At 35.1% G+C, this 15,809-nt stretch overlaps 1 protein-coding gene and 1 non-coding gene across 4 annotated transcripts; one reads left to right on the top strand and one right to left on the bottom strand.

Annotated features, from left to right (window-relative positions):
* Positions 1-1,433: 1,433 nt before the first annotated feature.
* On the top strand, positions 1,434-1,540 carry LOC144249586 (U6 spliceosomal RNA). The gene has a single exon (XR_013342243.1). It is a non-coding gene; the product is annotated as a U6 spliceosomal RNA (small nuclear RNA).
* Positions 1,541-4,536: 2,996 nt separating this feature from the next.
* Ankra2 (ankyrin repeat family A member 2) lies at positions 4,537-15,798 on the bottom strand. Of its 3 annotated transcripts, XM_026393277.2 has the most exons (9): positions 15,325-15,798; positions 11,910-12,296; positions 11,154-11,312; positions 9,506-9,571; positions 7,194-7,291; positions 6,568-6,693; positions 6,219-6,285; positions 5,575-5,655; positions 4,537-5,046 (listed from the first exon to the last, which is right to left on the bottom strand). In XM_026393277.2, the coding sequence occupies exons 2-9, from the start codon at positions 12,196-12,198 to the stop codon at positions 4,991-4,993; spliced, it is 942 nt and encodes a 313-aa protein (XP_026249062.1). In that variant the 5' UTR covers positions 12,199-12,296; positions 15,325-15,798; the 3' UTR covers positions 4,537-4,990. The 3 variants fall into 3 exon arrangements, with proteins under 3 accessions (XP_026249062.1, XP_026249063.1, XP_026249064.1); XM_026393278.2 differs by lacking the exon at positions 6,568-6,693; XM_026393279.2 differs by lacking the exon at positions 15,325-15,798 and having other exon boundaries at positions 11,897-12,070.
* Positions 15,799-15,809: the final 11 nt, after the last annotated feature.

Here is a 15,809-nt window from a genome sequence, read left to right as displayed (position 1 = left end):
TTCATATTAAGGAATGGGTAATTTTTATTATGTGGAGCCACTGTCTACAAAGCCATTTCCTGCACTGGTCTTGGTGCCTGTCTCTGTACCCCAGGACTTACTGGTACTGAGGAGTCACTTCCTAAAAAGCCATGGACTTAGCAGATACTGCAGGCTTCAAGAATGGAGACATTTATACCTATTTATTGATTCTGTAGGTGAAATCTAGGGAAAAGAGTTTCCTGGGTGTAGGCCCCTAGCCTACAAAGGAGCAAATAATCCGGACTTTCAAAAGTCTGAGATTCATTATGAAAATTGCGGAAGAGAATGTAAATGTTGGCGTTTTAGTAGTTCCTCAATAATGTAAGGCTCTAGGTTTGCAGAGAAAACTTGAGGCTTATATTGTTAAATTGCTGCATGGATATAAAATATCAGGGCAAACCTAAAATGAACAGTCTTTTTTGTGATCAGAAATAATATTTAGATGTTATTATGATTCCAAGCCAGGAGACTGCCAAAAATCTTACTGAAACTTGAAAATAAAGAAACAGAAGAGGCACATTCTTTCAGGGCCACACTGGGGAGGCCATCCAAGAACAATCAAAATGAAGTCCCAAGACAAGCAGTATCAGAATCACTTGGAAACTTATTAGAATTGAAAATTCTTGGGTTCCACCCCAGACAAACTAACCTGGAAACTCTGGGGGGTAGTGTCCAACAATCAGAATTCTAACAAACCTTTCAGATGATTCTGATATATATCTGATAAAGTTTGAGAGCCATTAATTTAAGAGAAGGTACTTGTTCAACTATTTGACCAATTAAAGGTCTCAGATTTAATGAAGGCACATGTTATCTTAATGATTTATTTTCTCTAGAGATGTAAATAATTTCTGTTCTGTGGAAAAGATAACTTCAAAAGCTAAGGCTTATGACCTTGTTGGGCATTAGCCAGATTTGCTTTGCTTACACTGACATGACATAAACTATATAGCTTTTCAAATGTTCTTTGAATTAGTTTTGACATCATGCTGGTTTCTTCACTAATTGATGAGTAAAAAAAATCTTCAGTAGGTGTTTATATGAAAATAATGTTTTTTAACTTCTCAAAAATTATTCTTTATCAATGTATTTCACATTGTGACTCTATAATGAGTTCCATTACTAGGCAGTGAGTATTTCTTTCCATGTTAATTTTTGCTTAATATTTTATCCTTGTTTAAAGCACAGCATGTGGTACAGAAACTTTGAATGAATACGTGCAGTCAACAAATATTATCTAAAATACTTGATTTTTAAAAGAGAAATTTTATAAATTGCTTTTAAATACCACTCCTGTTAATTAACTTGTATTACTATTTCTTAAGGGATTTTTCTGGGATCTGTTATAAAGGATCCTGAGGCTAAAAGATGATAGAATTGCAAAGGGTAACATCCTTCAAGATCTGTTCTGAGTGCTCGCTTCGGCAGCACATATACTAAAATTGGAACGATACAGAGAAGATTAGCATGGCCCCTGCGCAAGGATGACACGCAAATTCGTGAAGCGTTCCATATTTTTAGGCAGAACTAACATCATCAAAATGGCGATATTACCAAAAGTTCTCTATAAGTTCAATGCAATGCCAATCAAAATCCCAACAGCATATCTTGTAGAAATAGATAAAAGAATCATGAAATTCATATGGAATAATAAAAGACCCAGAATAGCAAAAACAATACTAAGCAGGAAGTGTGAATCAGGCGGTATAGCGATACCAGACTTCAAGCTATACTACAGAGCAATAGTAACAAAAACAGCATGGTACTGGTACCAAAACAGGCGGGTGGACCAATGGTACAGAATAGAGGACACAGTAACTAATCCACAAAACTACAACTATCTTATTTTTGATAAAGGGGCTAAAAGCATGCAATGGAGGAAGGATAGCATCTTCAACAAATGGTGCTGGGAAAACTGGAAATCCATTTGCACCAAAATGAATCTGAATCCCTATCTTTCGCCGTGCACAAAAGTTAACTCAAAATGGATCAAGGAGCTTGATATTAAATCAGAGACACGGCATCTGATAGAAGAAAAAGTTGGTTATGATCTACACGCTGTGGGATCGGGCTCCAAATTCCTCAATAGGACACCCATAGCGCTAGAGTTAACAAATAGAATCAACAAATGGGACTTACTCAAACTAAAAAGTTTTTTCTCAGCAAAAGAAACAATAAGAGAGATAAATAGGGAGCCTACATCCTGGGAACAAATCTTTACTCCACACACTTCAGATAGAGCCCTAATAACCAGAATATACAAAGAACTCAAAAAATTAGACAATAAGATAACAAATAACCCAATCAATAAATGGGCCAAGGACCTGAACAGACACTTCTCAGAGGAGGACATACAATCAATCAACAAGTACATGAAAAAATGCTCACCATCGCTAGCAGTCAGAGAAATGCAAATCAAAACTACCCTAAGATACCATCTCACTCCAGTAAGACTGGCAGCCATTAGGAAGTCAAACAACAATAAGTGCTGGAGAGGATGCGGGGAAAAGGGCACTCTTGTTCATTGCTGGTGGGACTGCAAATTGGTGCAGCCAATTTGGAAAGCAGTATGGAGATTTCTTGGAAAGCTGGGAATGGAACCACCATTTGACCCAGCTATTCCCCTTCTCGGTCTATTCCCTAAAGCCCTAACAAGAGCATGCTACAGGGACACTGCTACATCGATGTTCATAGCAGCTCAATTCACGATAGCAAGACTGTGGAACCAGCCTAGATGCCCTTCAATAGATGAATGGATAAAAAAAATGTGGCATTTATACACTATGGAGTATTACTCTGCATTAAAAAATGACAAAATTATAGAATTTGGAGGGAAATGGATGGCATTAGAGCAGATTATGCTAAGTGAAGCTAGTCAATCTTTAAAAAACAAATACCAAATGACTCCTTTGATATAAGGGGTGTAAACAAGGACAGGGTAGGGACGAACAGCTTGAGAAGAATATTTACAGTAAACAGGGATGAGAGGTGGGAGGGAAAGGGAGTGAGAAGGGAAATTGCATGGAAATGGAAGGCGATCCTCAGGGTTATACAAAATGTCATATAAGAGGTAAGGAGGGGTAAGTCAAGATAATACAAATGGAAGACATGATTTACAGTAGAAGGGGTAGAGAGAGAAAAGGGGAGGGGAGGGGAGGGGAGGAGAGGGGGGATAGTAGACAATAGGACAGACAGCAGAATACATCAGACACTAGAAAGGCAATATGTCAATCAATGGAAGGGTAACTGATGTGATACAGCAATTTGTATACGGGGTAAAAGCAGGAGTTCATAATCCACTTGAATCAAACCGTGTAATATGATGTATTAAGAACTATGTAATGTTATGAACGACCAATAAAAAAAAAAAAATAAGAAAGATCTGTTCTGAGATCCGTTGGCTGTCAACCAAGAGTCAGACTAGGGCTAAAGTGGTTATTCTGTATTCAGCCTTGGCACAGGTTGTTTAGTTGTTGTTCAGCAGTGGAAAAAGCAGTTGCAAGTAATACTCAGTGCTGTGCACCCATGTATCATTGGATGCTGTTACTGGACAATATAAATGAGAACTAAAAATTCATAGACACATCCCATTGATAAGAAAAGGCACCAAATAAAAGGATGAATGACTTTAGGTAAATCCATCAAAAGTGCTAGAAAATCTGATTAAAGTATATGCCTTATTAAATGGGTGAAACATTAGGACTATTTTCACATATTACTTAGATTGCATGGAGAGAGAATATTTATTGGTTTTCTCTTTCTCCTGATTTTCTGTTAGGCAGCTTTTGCCTCCTGCATTCCAGGTGACCTGGGGGCAATGGAGTATTATTAAGCCATCTCCATATAGTGGCACATTTATATCTCATCATAAACAAATTTCTGCCTCCTGAGAATTTAAGTGCTAAGCAGAATGCTAAACAAAAAGTTTAAATGTGAACATTATAACAGCAGCACCCCAAATGACTGGCCATGTTTCCTGGCCAAGATCCTTAGTGTCATTCCTTGGGACTACCTGCTTCTTCAGCTTTTCCTTTCTTTCCGTATCTCTCCATTAATCCACTTCTGCTTAGATTATCCAGATCAAGTTAATGTGGCTTACAGCTAAAGTATCATAACTGATATAAAATCTGTTTTCCAGATGAAGTGAATTAACTAAATCAAGTCCCACAATCAGTGTTCAAATCAACTTCTAGTCTTTGACTTGCTCTTCTAGATTTTGGTGAAACATGAGTGTATAGTGTGCTCCTTTAGTTGAATTAAAGAGCATCTCACTTGTATTGCCTTCTCTTTTATGGAGGAATTTTCCTTCTAAAAAGCTTATTTAGGGGCTGGGGTTATGGCTCAGCGGTAGAGCGCTCACCTCGCACATGCAAGATCCTGGGTTCGATCCTCAGCACCACATTAAATAAATAAATAAATAAAAGTTATTGTGTACAACTACAAAAAAAAAGCTTATTTAGATGAGAAAAATTCTAAACATACTTATATAATTTAAAAAACTAGAATAATACAAAGTGACAGAAAAAGCACTTATTTATTTATAACATCAGTTTGTAAACAATCACACTGTGCACTTTTTAACAGTAACATTTTTTCCCCCTATGGATTTACAGTAAACTCTATGTAAATTCAATGAGTTAATACAGAGTGAAGATGAATAGGGTAGAATAATTTCTGAAAATGTCAAATTACGGCACTTGATAAAAGATAACTATCTGTACCATAAAAATTTACATGCCACAAAACATTAATTTATAATTTTAAATATATAGTAAAACACATTTATAAAAAAAGCATCAACGTTAATTTTATTATAAACCAGTGAATTACCCAGAGGAATATTTATTAAAACTTACTAAAAATCATAAAATATTGCAACTGAGGTAAATATTTATAAGTAAACAAAACTATCATTTATAAGGACTTCAAAAGTGAATGGAAGGGCAGACAACATTTTCTGGGGACTATGTCACTCTTTGATATTTTGAAGCAGCTTCAACAAATGTGACTCAATAACCTGTTGAACTAGAACAGATAGGTAATCAAGATTACACAGCATGTTGATTATAAAAATTTTAAAAATATTAAATTCAACTTATCCTTAATGTTTTTCTAAAATAAACTTTTTTAAAATAGGATACACCAATTATCTGAGGGCAATAATGCAATGCAAAACTTGAAATACTTAAAACTTAAGTCCATCACTAATTTAATAGTTGTCCAAGTTACTGGACTTTCTGTACCTAGGTTTTTATATTTTTTAAACTGAAGTAGAATCCAAAATAAGTAGTTTGTTATGCAAAATATTAAATAAATGTTTAAATAGGTATGCACTTATCCTCCAGTAACTAATTATTTGGGTCAATGAAAAGCACTGTAAACAAACTCATTTCTCAACTTTGTAGGAATTTTTTTTTTTTTACTTTGCCCACAGTTAAAAGCATGTATCAGGAGTTAGGGAAACATGCAATGTTTTATGACTACAAGTGATGAAACACTGGCCTATGCCATTTAAAATAATCAAACAAAACCTGAGAGTTCTAAAATACTTACCACTTCTATAACCCAGGGCTACAGCTAAATCCATAGAATTATACCCAGAGTCGGTTTCAATTGTTGGGTCAGCTCCATTTTCTATACCAAAACAGAAAAATATACATAAGTAAAATAAATGTGTGAATATGTTTACCTAGTACTGGCTGGTATGCAAATATCTGGATAGATTTTCAGCCAATTCAGAGTCTATTTTCAGAATGGTCTTCCCAAGTTCGTAGTATACTAGGGATACAGAATTCACTTGCATGGGCTGGAGGGAAAACAGTTCAAAAAGGCATCCCCTAGATGAAACTCATAGACAACTAAAAACTTATGCAAAGAGATACTACAAATGCAAAACTTATGCAAAGAGATACTACAGACAAGGAAAAAACATGACCCCAAATTCAAATGTGATTTACATGTGACTTCAAATGAAAGCAGCAAGGACAAATCCTTTAACAAAGATGTGGTGTTTTCATGGAGCTGCTTCTCTCATGGGCATCTCTGTGGTAGCAGGTACCTCAGGAGTGAACAGCAGCAGGATTAGTGTATTTTACAATAGATATTGGTCATCCTGACTAACACCAAGAAAGGCCAGATTGAAAAAATAAAGTCCTCGCAGGGCATTTTCTAAATAATTTTCATTTTCATCTGCTTACCTAAGAGCATCTTTACACATTTCACATGATTCCCATGTACAGCATAAAGCAAAGGTGTTCCTCCATTCTGCAAAATGAAAGAGCTTTTCAGGGTGAACAACAGTCAAATATTGCTGTAGGAAGTTTTACTAAGAATTGGGCATGTAAAAGTAGTTTAAGGTAATTTTAACATCTTTCAAAGAATGCTTAAGTCAGAACAAATAATTGAATTTATGGCATTAACTTGTTCTTCCAGGTATTTACTTAAATAAACATTTTTAGGAGCTTCATAAAATCTATTATGTCTCCCCCAGCCAAATAAATTCTAGAATGTGTTACAGTAGTTTTAAATTCAGTATCATAGACTCACCCAATCATATTCATTTACATCAACTCCACAATCAAGCAGCATTTTGACAATATCTGTGTAGCCTTTACTACAGGCCAATGACAGTGCACTTTCTCGACCTTTTCCTAAAAGTTGGGGATCGGCACCCTGGTATGGGAAGTTGAAATAAAAGACTTTCAGTGAATTTAAACAAAAATGTTGCTACTCCTATCAATAACAATTACAGTTCAACACTGAAGTCAGGTATTCTGGGGTCAATATGGAAATTATTATTCACGGATGCTCTTGTTATTGAGATTTTCTGAATGAATGAATGCCTTCCTTCTTCTATCTCAAGCCTAACTGTCCTTTCACTCCTGAGTCAAGTCACAACTCCTCTATGAAGCCTTCTCCTCCAAGGCCGATAGTACTTTTGTTCCTATTGCACTTAATGGGGGATGGACATGAAATTATTTCTCAATTTTTCATGTATGATTAGCATTGCTTTCCCAACTAGATCCAAGTTCTACAGAAATATAAAAAGCATTACAATGTTTTTTGTATCCTCCATAATTATATGTAGCTGGTTGGAGATACAAAAACTTTACTAAAGATTTAATGGAACTTAAGTAACTATACATATACATTTTCTGAGGCATTTTCCTTACATTCTGAAGTAGAAACTCTACCACAGCTATTTGCCCGTGTGCTGCAGCCCACATCAGAGGAGTAAATCCTTCTTCATCCGTGTGATTGATAACATTTTCTATTTAAAAGAAAAGCAATTTTTGTGATCTAACTTAACCATCACATATTCATAACACTATGAAATCACTGACATTCCAAAAAGTTGATTATATGGCTCAAAAAATTCACTTTGTGCTAAGGTCCAATGGTGTTGTTGCAACTTGAAGTCTGATTGTATTAAAATGTGCCTCAATGTACGTAGCTGGGTTTATAGAGCATGTTCTTGAAGGTATAAACTACCAGAGAATGACAAAAGGCTAGATACAAGGTGTCAATAGAACACTGGTCTCAGAATTAGGAGACCAGAGTTTGAATCCTGGCTCTGTTACTAGCAGTGTGACTCTAGGCAAGATACTTAATTTCTTCAATGCACATAATACCTTGTTTACCTCAGTGTATAAGCTGGGAGGATCATAATAAGAATTAGATTACTTGGTAGTCCCTAGCATTACATAAATATATACAATTATAAAAACTCCAAATTCTTTTGAAAGCCATCTTCTATTCCATAGCTGTTGCTGCCTATGAACTTCTCATTCATGTGGTTTGGTAACATAATATGAAAATTGAATGGTCTGAAATGCAGTATCACACAATCCCACTGTGAAACCCATTTTATTCCCTAGACTTAGTATAGTAGTTATAAATTCTAGCTTTCCCCCTAAATTATGTAGTAGACTGACAAGGAAACCTCCAAATATTTATAAACAAATGTAAATACAATGATTAAATTATAAGAATGACATGATCAAGAAAAACAAAACTCTGATCGTGCTCCCTGTATTCAATAAACAATGTTGGAACAACTGCTTAACTTTTTGAAAAGTGAAAATTAATGTAATCTTTACCTCATTACACCAAAACATTTTATGTGAGTCAAAGATGAGTAAGTTCTAGATAAGTAAGACTAAGGAATCAGTTCATTTATAGTTCTTGAATGGGAAATCTTTTTGAAGCAGGATATAAAACTCAGCAGGCACAAAGGAAATAAATCATTTACTACTTGAAAATATTAAACCTTGCTGGGCATGGTGGCTTATGCCTTTAATCCCAGTGACTTGGGTGGCTAAGGCAGAAGAATTGCAAATTCAAGGCCATCCTTGGCAATTTAGCAAGATCCTGTCTGAAAACAAATTTTTTTTTTTTTTAAATGGGCTGAGGATATAGCTCAGAGGCAGAATGCTATTGGGTTCAATCCTTGGTAGTGCCAAAAAAATTTAAGCCTTTGGAAGTAATAAAAGGCGGCAAAGGAAAAATGACATAATGGGAAGAAACTATATGCAACATAAATAGTAAAAAGCTAATTTCCTTAATTTAGAGAGTTCATATAAATCAATATATTGCAGGCAGTTCGCACAAAAAGAAATTCAGCAATCAAAATTTTAAAAACATAAAGTACTGTGAGATACCAGTTTTCACTCATGGATTTGTGAAAATCAAAGTATGATAAAATTCTATGTCAGTGAGGGTATAGGCAAATAGAAAATCTAACTATGGTATGAGGACAAACACCTGATTTTATTTTTATGCATATCTACGTACGTATGTATATATATGAATTTAGGGCTGGTGTGTAGTTTGATGGTAAAGCACTTGCTTAGCATGCACAAGGCCCTGGGTTGGATGTCTATTATTATAAGAAAAAAAAAGTGAACATATTCCCTTTGACCCAGCAAATCTACTTGTGCTAATTTACTCAATGAATAGATTTTAAAATAATAATGTTGTCATTTAATAGTAAAAATTTTGAATTAACTCCACCAGGATGAATAGTTAAGAATATGCATATGTAATATGCAAAATTATGCAGATATTAAAAGGAATAAAATAGATTTTTATGGCTTAAATGGAAAGCTCTCCAAAACATTAAGTGAAAAGTAAGGCATAATGCAGTATGAATATTTTCCTGCTGTGTAAATAATTAAAAGCAAATACATATTCTCACACATAACCCCAAATATAAATTGAAATGTTTTCTAGAAAGTTTTTCTGAAAATATAAGAAATGTATGTTTCAGGAAAAGTGTAGGGTGCCAAAGGAAGTTATAACTTTTGTACTTTCTATTACTTAAACTTTTTTTTTTTTTTATTATCCATTGGGTTAACTGCCTGATGAGATTATCCAACTATTTGTTTTGTCTTTATATGTTTCTGTGTTAAATAAAGCAAAACAACAAATCTAGTAAATCCTATTGAATTTGTTTTATATAAAATATTTAAAACTAAGCCATTACCTTGTTCAATACGAGTAGCCAGGTAGAGCATCTCTCCCTGAGCTGCCAACTGGTGAACAGACAAAGCTGAAACAATACCATAAAATATTTCATGTGCGTCTGTGTGGTACATGCTCATCATTCCATGGTTCATGTTTGTTTGGTAAATTTCTTTTCTAAAAAAAGCTTATCATTTAAAAAATCAAACATATAGTATATCCTAATATACTATAGTATATGCCCATTTTACATCTGAGAATTGACTCATACATTCATTTAAGGTGATTTGACATCTGCAAAATGTCCAGACAAAATTTATTCCAAAGAAATGATTTAGGCACTTACACACACACACACATTCAAATACATATATTGGTTAGTTAGTTTGTTTGAGACAGAATATCAATATGTTGCCCAGGCTAGGCTTAATCTCCTGGGCTCAAATGACCCTCTGCCTCAGCCTCCCGAAGACATGAGCCACAATGCCCAGCCTTTTGGAAGTCCTAAATATTTTTATTTCAAGATTCCAAGATTCCATAATATTTCAATATTTCCTTAACATTAGGAAGAGTGAGGTCATAAAAGCAAAACTGGCCTTGAGAACATATTCTTACAAAACCAATTACATATTTTTATTTGTAACATGAAGGATGTGATCCAGATGATCACTATTATTCATTTCTTTTCAGGATTTCAAAAATACTCCAGTTGGAATATTTTAAGGGAATCTCTTCATTTTAGAGCAGTAACAAAAAGACATTGTATTTTGAGAGTTCTCCTAAAAAATTAGTATTGCTTGATCATTGACTTCAGTGATATGATCAGATAGCTTTAACATTCAAAGGAAAGTAACAGGGAGTTACATACAACTTTATTTAAATAAACCAGAAACAGTCAATAGGTAGAAGGAGAGTTCCAGAGGAAGGTTTTATGTCTTAACTGCCACAACATGTGATTCAGAAATCAGGAGGGATTTAGTATTTCCAAAGTAAAAATAAAGATTTCAATAGGCTTTAGAATATATATATATATATATATATATATATATATATATATATATATATCACAGTCTCAAATATAGTTACTAGCATTAAATTGCCGATTTTCTTTCATTCACACATCCATACTGTATACTGTATAGAATACTTTCTGGTCTGAATAGAAAAACCTTATTTTCCTCTACAATGATTCTACAATTTTAAAAATTGTGAATTCAAAGTTTTAAAAAAACGTAGGTTTCACATTCATATTCTTATATTCAAATATAACATTTATACTTTATATTATAAATCACTTGGCTTTTTTGCAAAATCATTTGTTGAGCAATATTTTATAAGTAAAACAAGCATTGTACTCCAAGAGCACAAAAATATTGGCAATTAATATGCAAAATTAATTTGCAAAATGTTTAAAATAACTCATTATTTCTGTAGTAAAAATTAAAGATTTTAATATTTCAATCTGTATTTGTTCTCAACACAGAAACATAATATTAAATATTTAAATATGTAATAGTATATGAAAAAGTTTTAAATTACTAAAACTATTAGGATATTGCTTAACCTTTCAACAAGAGAATATGCATTTAATGAAAATAAATGCATATGAAAGCCAAATTCTTAAAATTCCTATACTAGAATATTTTAGTACATTAGCTACAAGTACTTACAATTTGCTAAAAGAGGTGTGGTAGAGACCTCGTTTCCTCTGTGTTTGTTGGTTAAAGTAGTTGACTGTTTTATGGGTGAGAAATGCTTTGTTGTAGAGGGAGTGTAGACATGCCTTACTTGAATTCCAGGAGAAGGAGATGTATGGATATTGCATTCAGCTAAGTGAAATAAATGTACATTAAAACAATACGATTAAAAAATGCATGAGGCATATGAACTTCTCACAACTATCTCTCATGTGATATTAAAATTTTTGTCATAAAGTCAATATTACCATAGTGAAAATTCCAGAAAAATAAGTATTAATCTCTTATTTTAAGAGATTAGTTTTATTATTCAATAGATCATTATAAAGGTAAATCTAAAGCATGTTGACAGACTTTATTGAATTAAAGCATTGGAAGCTAGTGCAAATTAAATATTCAGGGAACAAGGAATATTTAACTGATTCATTTAGAAAAGAAACAAGGAATTTTTTTCTATGATTTAAAAAGGTATAATAAAAAGCTTCACTAGAGAATTTGTAAATGAAGATTAGGTAAAAAAATTTTTAAAAATCAACATGTACTGCCTTTATCATAGACATTACATAGCATGAAATTATTTAAATTTGGTTTCTGTGAGGTCAGAAAATTCTATTAAAATATGATTTCCAAACTTCCTAAATATTTGTATTTTTGTATTTCCTATGGTGGAAATACACAAAACTCAAATAAACAAAAACAAATGCAGATATTTATACCATAACTTTCAACCTTTAAATAGGACGGATGCCACCTCCAGGTCAGAGTTAACCTGATCTTGAATGTTTTTACTATCTTCTTCATTTAAGGACTTCACAAATCGAGAACACACGTTCATATCAAATCGATTAGGCAATATGAATTTCATTCCCATGGCAACACCCTGAGCTGATCCTTCTTCTGAATTTGGATCCAGTGGGTGTTCTATTTTAATGTCTGGCATGCCAGAGAGACTATAACTGCTGGGACACTCTTCTACTATCAATTTGGCACCAATATCCAGATTTGCTGATGTAGCCATGATTTCAACTACGTTCAATAATTAAAACATTTCTTCATGATTTCTTCTTGGGTTTAGAGCAGTATCCAGTGTATTCTAGAATTTTGATATTGAAAAACCTGAAAGGAAAGAAATTAGAAAATTAGAAGTACTATATCAATTTAGTAAAAGAGCACAAAATAATCATTTTCAATGAAGCGTACAAACAGTGCTCTTAGAAGCAGCTAAACCTAATAGAGTACAATGTGCAAAGATACAGAAATCTGGGTATGTATTTAAGCTTCAGCACTTCACTTATAAGCTTTGTCACTGTACAAGTTATTGAACTTTCTGAACCTCAAACTCATTTATAAAATAGGGATACCACCATTAACTTTACATGATCCTGATAAAGAGCAAATGAAATACAGAAACATTATCACTTCTATCCTCCATTCCAACGAATTTTAGTCACTGTTTCTCTTCCTTCCTATATCTGAATATTGCCAAGTGGATAAAAGATAAGGCTACCAATGAAAATAAACTTTCATGTTAAAACTTTAACCTCTTACTTAAGGTTCATATTTTTAAAAACATGTTTATATAAGTGGCTCTCGGTTTGAATTTAATGAAAAATGTAACTTATGTTATAGCCAAGTTTCTTAGCATTGTTGTCTATAACACCTTTGTTTCTTAGTGAAAGACCACAGCTTTAGTTTTTTTTTTGTTTTGTTTTTTTAAGAGAGAGTGAGAGAGGAGAGAGAGAGAGAGAGAGATAGAGAGAGAGAGAGAGAGAGAGAGAGAGAGAATTTTTTTTTAATATTTATTTTTTAGTTCTCGGCAGACACAACATCTTTGTTGGTATGTGGTGCTGAGGATCGAACCCGGGCCGCACGCATGCCAGGCAAGCGCGCTACCGCTTGAGCCACATCCCCAGCCCACAGCTTTAGTTTTAATAAACTTAAAGGGGTATTTCTAAGTTTTTGTTTAGATTAAGCATTAGCAACTTAATACAGGTTTTTAAAAATGACAAGTAAAGTGTGTAGATTATGGATTGGCTTCCAAAAATAAATAGCTGTCCTGGATATGTAATCACGTGAGACAAGAAAACATACAATTTTTTTCCATGTTAGGATTTATTGCCTCTTAGAAATTTTGAGAGGGTTCAATGAGTTTTAAAATTGGAATTAAAAGAGAAAAATGCATTAGGATCATAGTGAAGCAGGTTTAGCAAATCACAGATTTCCAGATAACCAACTGCTTATAGTTTTAAAGATATTTTCAAAGGTTGATCTTTATAACAATCCTTCCAATAGGCAAGGCAAGTAATCATGTCCACACCAGAGGGGAGAAAAAGGCAGCTCATGAATTAAGGGAAACCTATCCAGTTTTATTGACTCCTTTCATCCTGACCATTAAATAAAAAGCAGCACTAAATCCAAAAGTTTCATGAGAGGGGGAGTTGAAGAATAATACACAGTCAGGAAAAAAAAAATCCAGGAATAAAGTTAGTACATTTTAGCAAAAGGAAAGAAGGAAACCAGAACAATTAGTTTGGTGACTCAAATGGACATGGATTCTTCTTGCATTCTTACAATGCAAGAAGTCTGTGGGTACTTAAAAGATGAGTGCATAAGTGAACTGTTTCCTGAGAGAAGAATGATTTCCTTCCTTCTTCAACCCAAAGGGAGGCTAAATGCAATTTCCCTAGGCTCTTAGCACTCTGTATATATCTTCAGCACTTGCCATTCTCTTGAAAATTCCCTTTTAAGCCCCCACTAAGTTGAAAACTCAAGGATGGGGACAACTCTTTACTAATCTTTTCACATGAAACAGTACTTGGTTCTACCAGGTGCTCCATACACGTTTTCTGATTTGAACTTCAACATTTTTTATAAAATATTCATTTTTTAGTTATAGGTGGACACAATGTCTTTATTTTACTTTATGTGGTGCTGAGGATGGAACCCAGTGCCTCACACATGCTAGGCAAGTGCTCTCCCTCTGAGCCCCAGTCCCAGCCCAATGAACTTCAACATTTTAAAACATTCTTTTTGGTGTCTAATATTTGCTGATGAGATCTTGCTTTCCATTCCCAACATCAACTAATTAGCTGTGCAACCCTGGATACATGAACCATATAAATTTTCTGAAAATCAATCATCTACAGAATAAAGGTGTTGAAATAAGCATCTCTAATAGTCTTCTCAGCTCTAAAGGGTTTACAGACGAAACTACCAGTTTTTGGAGGAGATCCGGCAAATGTGCTTAGGGGAGGAGGATGGAAACAATGCTTATCTTGGCACCACTCTAGAGAAGCTGCAAAATTGACTGGCAAGTCAAATTTTTGAATGGGAGGCGGAAGAAACAGACGACAGAGAAGTGGAGAGAGTGGTGAGAAAAGGAAAGCTTTGAAGTCGATCTGTCATAGCCCAGGAATGCAGGGAAAGAATATAAGGGGGCAAGGGGGCAACTGTGCTAGTCCTAGTGGAAGCTAATAGTAGAAGCCCCCGATTCTTCCCAATCCCGAAATTGTCCTAAAAGGAGAGGAAGGTACTATGTGGCATCTATACACAATGGAGTACTATGCAGCAATAAAAATGACAAAATCATAGAATTTGCAGGGAAATGGATGGCACTAGAGCAGATTATGCTTAGTGAAGCTAGTCAATCCCTAAAAAACAAATACCAAATGTCTTCTTTGATATAATGAGAGCAACTACGAACAGAGCAGGGAGGAAGAGCAGGAATAAAAGATTAACATTAAACAGAGACATGAGATGGGAGGAAAGGGAGAGAAAAGGGAAATTGCATGGAAATGAAGGGAGACCCTCATTGCTATACAAAATTACATATAAGAGGTTATGAGGGGAATGGGAAAATAAACAAGGAGAGAAATGAATTACAGTAGATGGGGTAGAGAGAGAAGATGGGAGGGGAGGGGGGATAGTAGGGGATAAGAAAGGTAGCAGAATACAACAATTACTAATTGGGCATTATGTAAAATTGTGGATGTGTAACCGAGGTGATTCTGCAATCTGCATTTGGGGTAAAATTGGGAGTTCATAACCCACTTCAATCTAATGTATGAAATATGATATGTCAAGAGCTTTGTAATGTTGTGAACAACCAATAAAAAAAAAAAAAAGAAAATAAATGAAGCCTCACAGGCGACAGGTGTCCCAGCGTCCCGGAACAGGAGGAGCCCCGTGGAGGGGAGACCTGTAGAGTGGGAAGTCCGCTCTGTCGCCGCTGGCCAGCTGTGCTCGAAATGTCCCAGGCAGAAACTCGCTCACGCTCGGCCTGGAGAGGTTGGAGGCTCACAGGGTGGGCGCGAGGCGACTCTCGATCACCTTCGAGGAGGCCACGGACTCGGTGCAGGCCGGGGTTGTTTTGGCCACGACGTCACTTCCGATTTTTTTTCTTTCGTTTTCTGGCAAAAAAAGCTCTGCAGCCGAGACGACTTCCAGGTGTTTTTTGTTTGATTGGTTATGGCCGCCCCCGCGGTCCGTCCTGTCCGAGTACCACAGAGACTGGATCACTTCGGTTGACAGCTCTGGGTCACCAGGAGAAGGCCGCAGTCTAGACTCCGGCTACGCCTCCTGTCTGGTTGCCCCGCCCGGCCGCCCCGGCCTAGCGTCATCCGGGCTGCG

Source organism: Urocitellus parryii, chromosome 1 (genome assembly GCF_045843805.1).
Source record: "Urocitellus parryii isolate mUroPar1 chromosome 1, mUroPar1.hap1, whole genome shotgun sequence".
Taxonomy (NCBI): Eukaryota; Metazoa; Chordata; class Mammalia; order Rodentia; family Sciuridae; genus Urocitellus; species Urocitellus parryii.
This window is presented reverse-complemented; position numbering and strand designations above follow the sequence as displayed.

Bases quoted from the DNA above. Each gene is read 5' to 3' on its own strand.
- Ankra2 (XM_026393277.2), bottom strand. From the start codon at position 12,198: ATGGCTACATCAGCAAATCTGGATATTGGTGCCAAATTGATAGTAGAA. The intron at 7,292-9,505 runs GTAATGGCTTAG...TCTTTTAAATAG, and splicing joins GGCTACTCGTATTGAACAAG to AAAATGTTATCAATCACACG. The intron at 5,047-5,574 runs GTAAGTATTTTA...TATCTGTTCTAG, and splicing joins AGCCCTGGGTTATAGAAGTG to TTCAACAGGTTATTGAGTCA.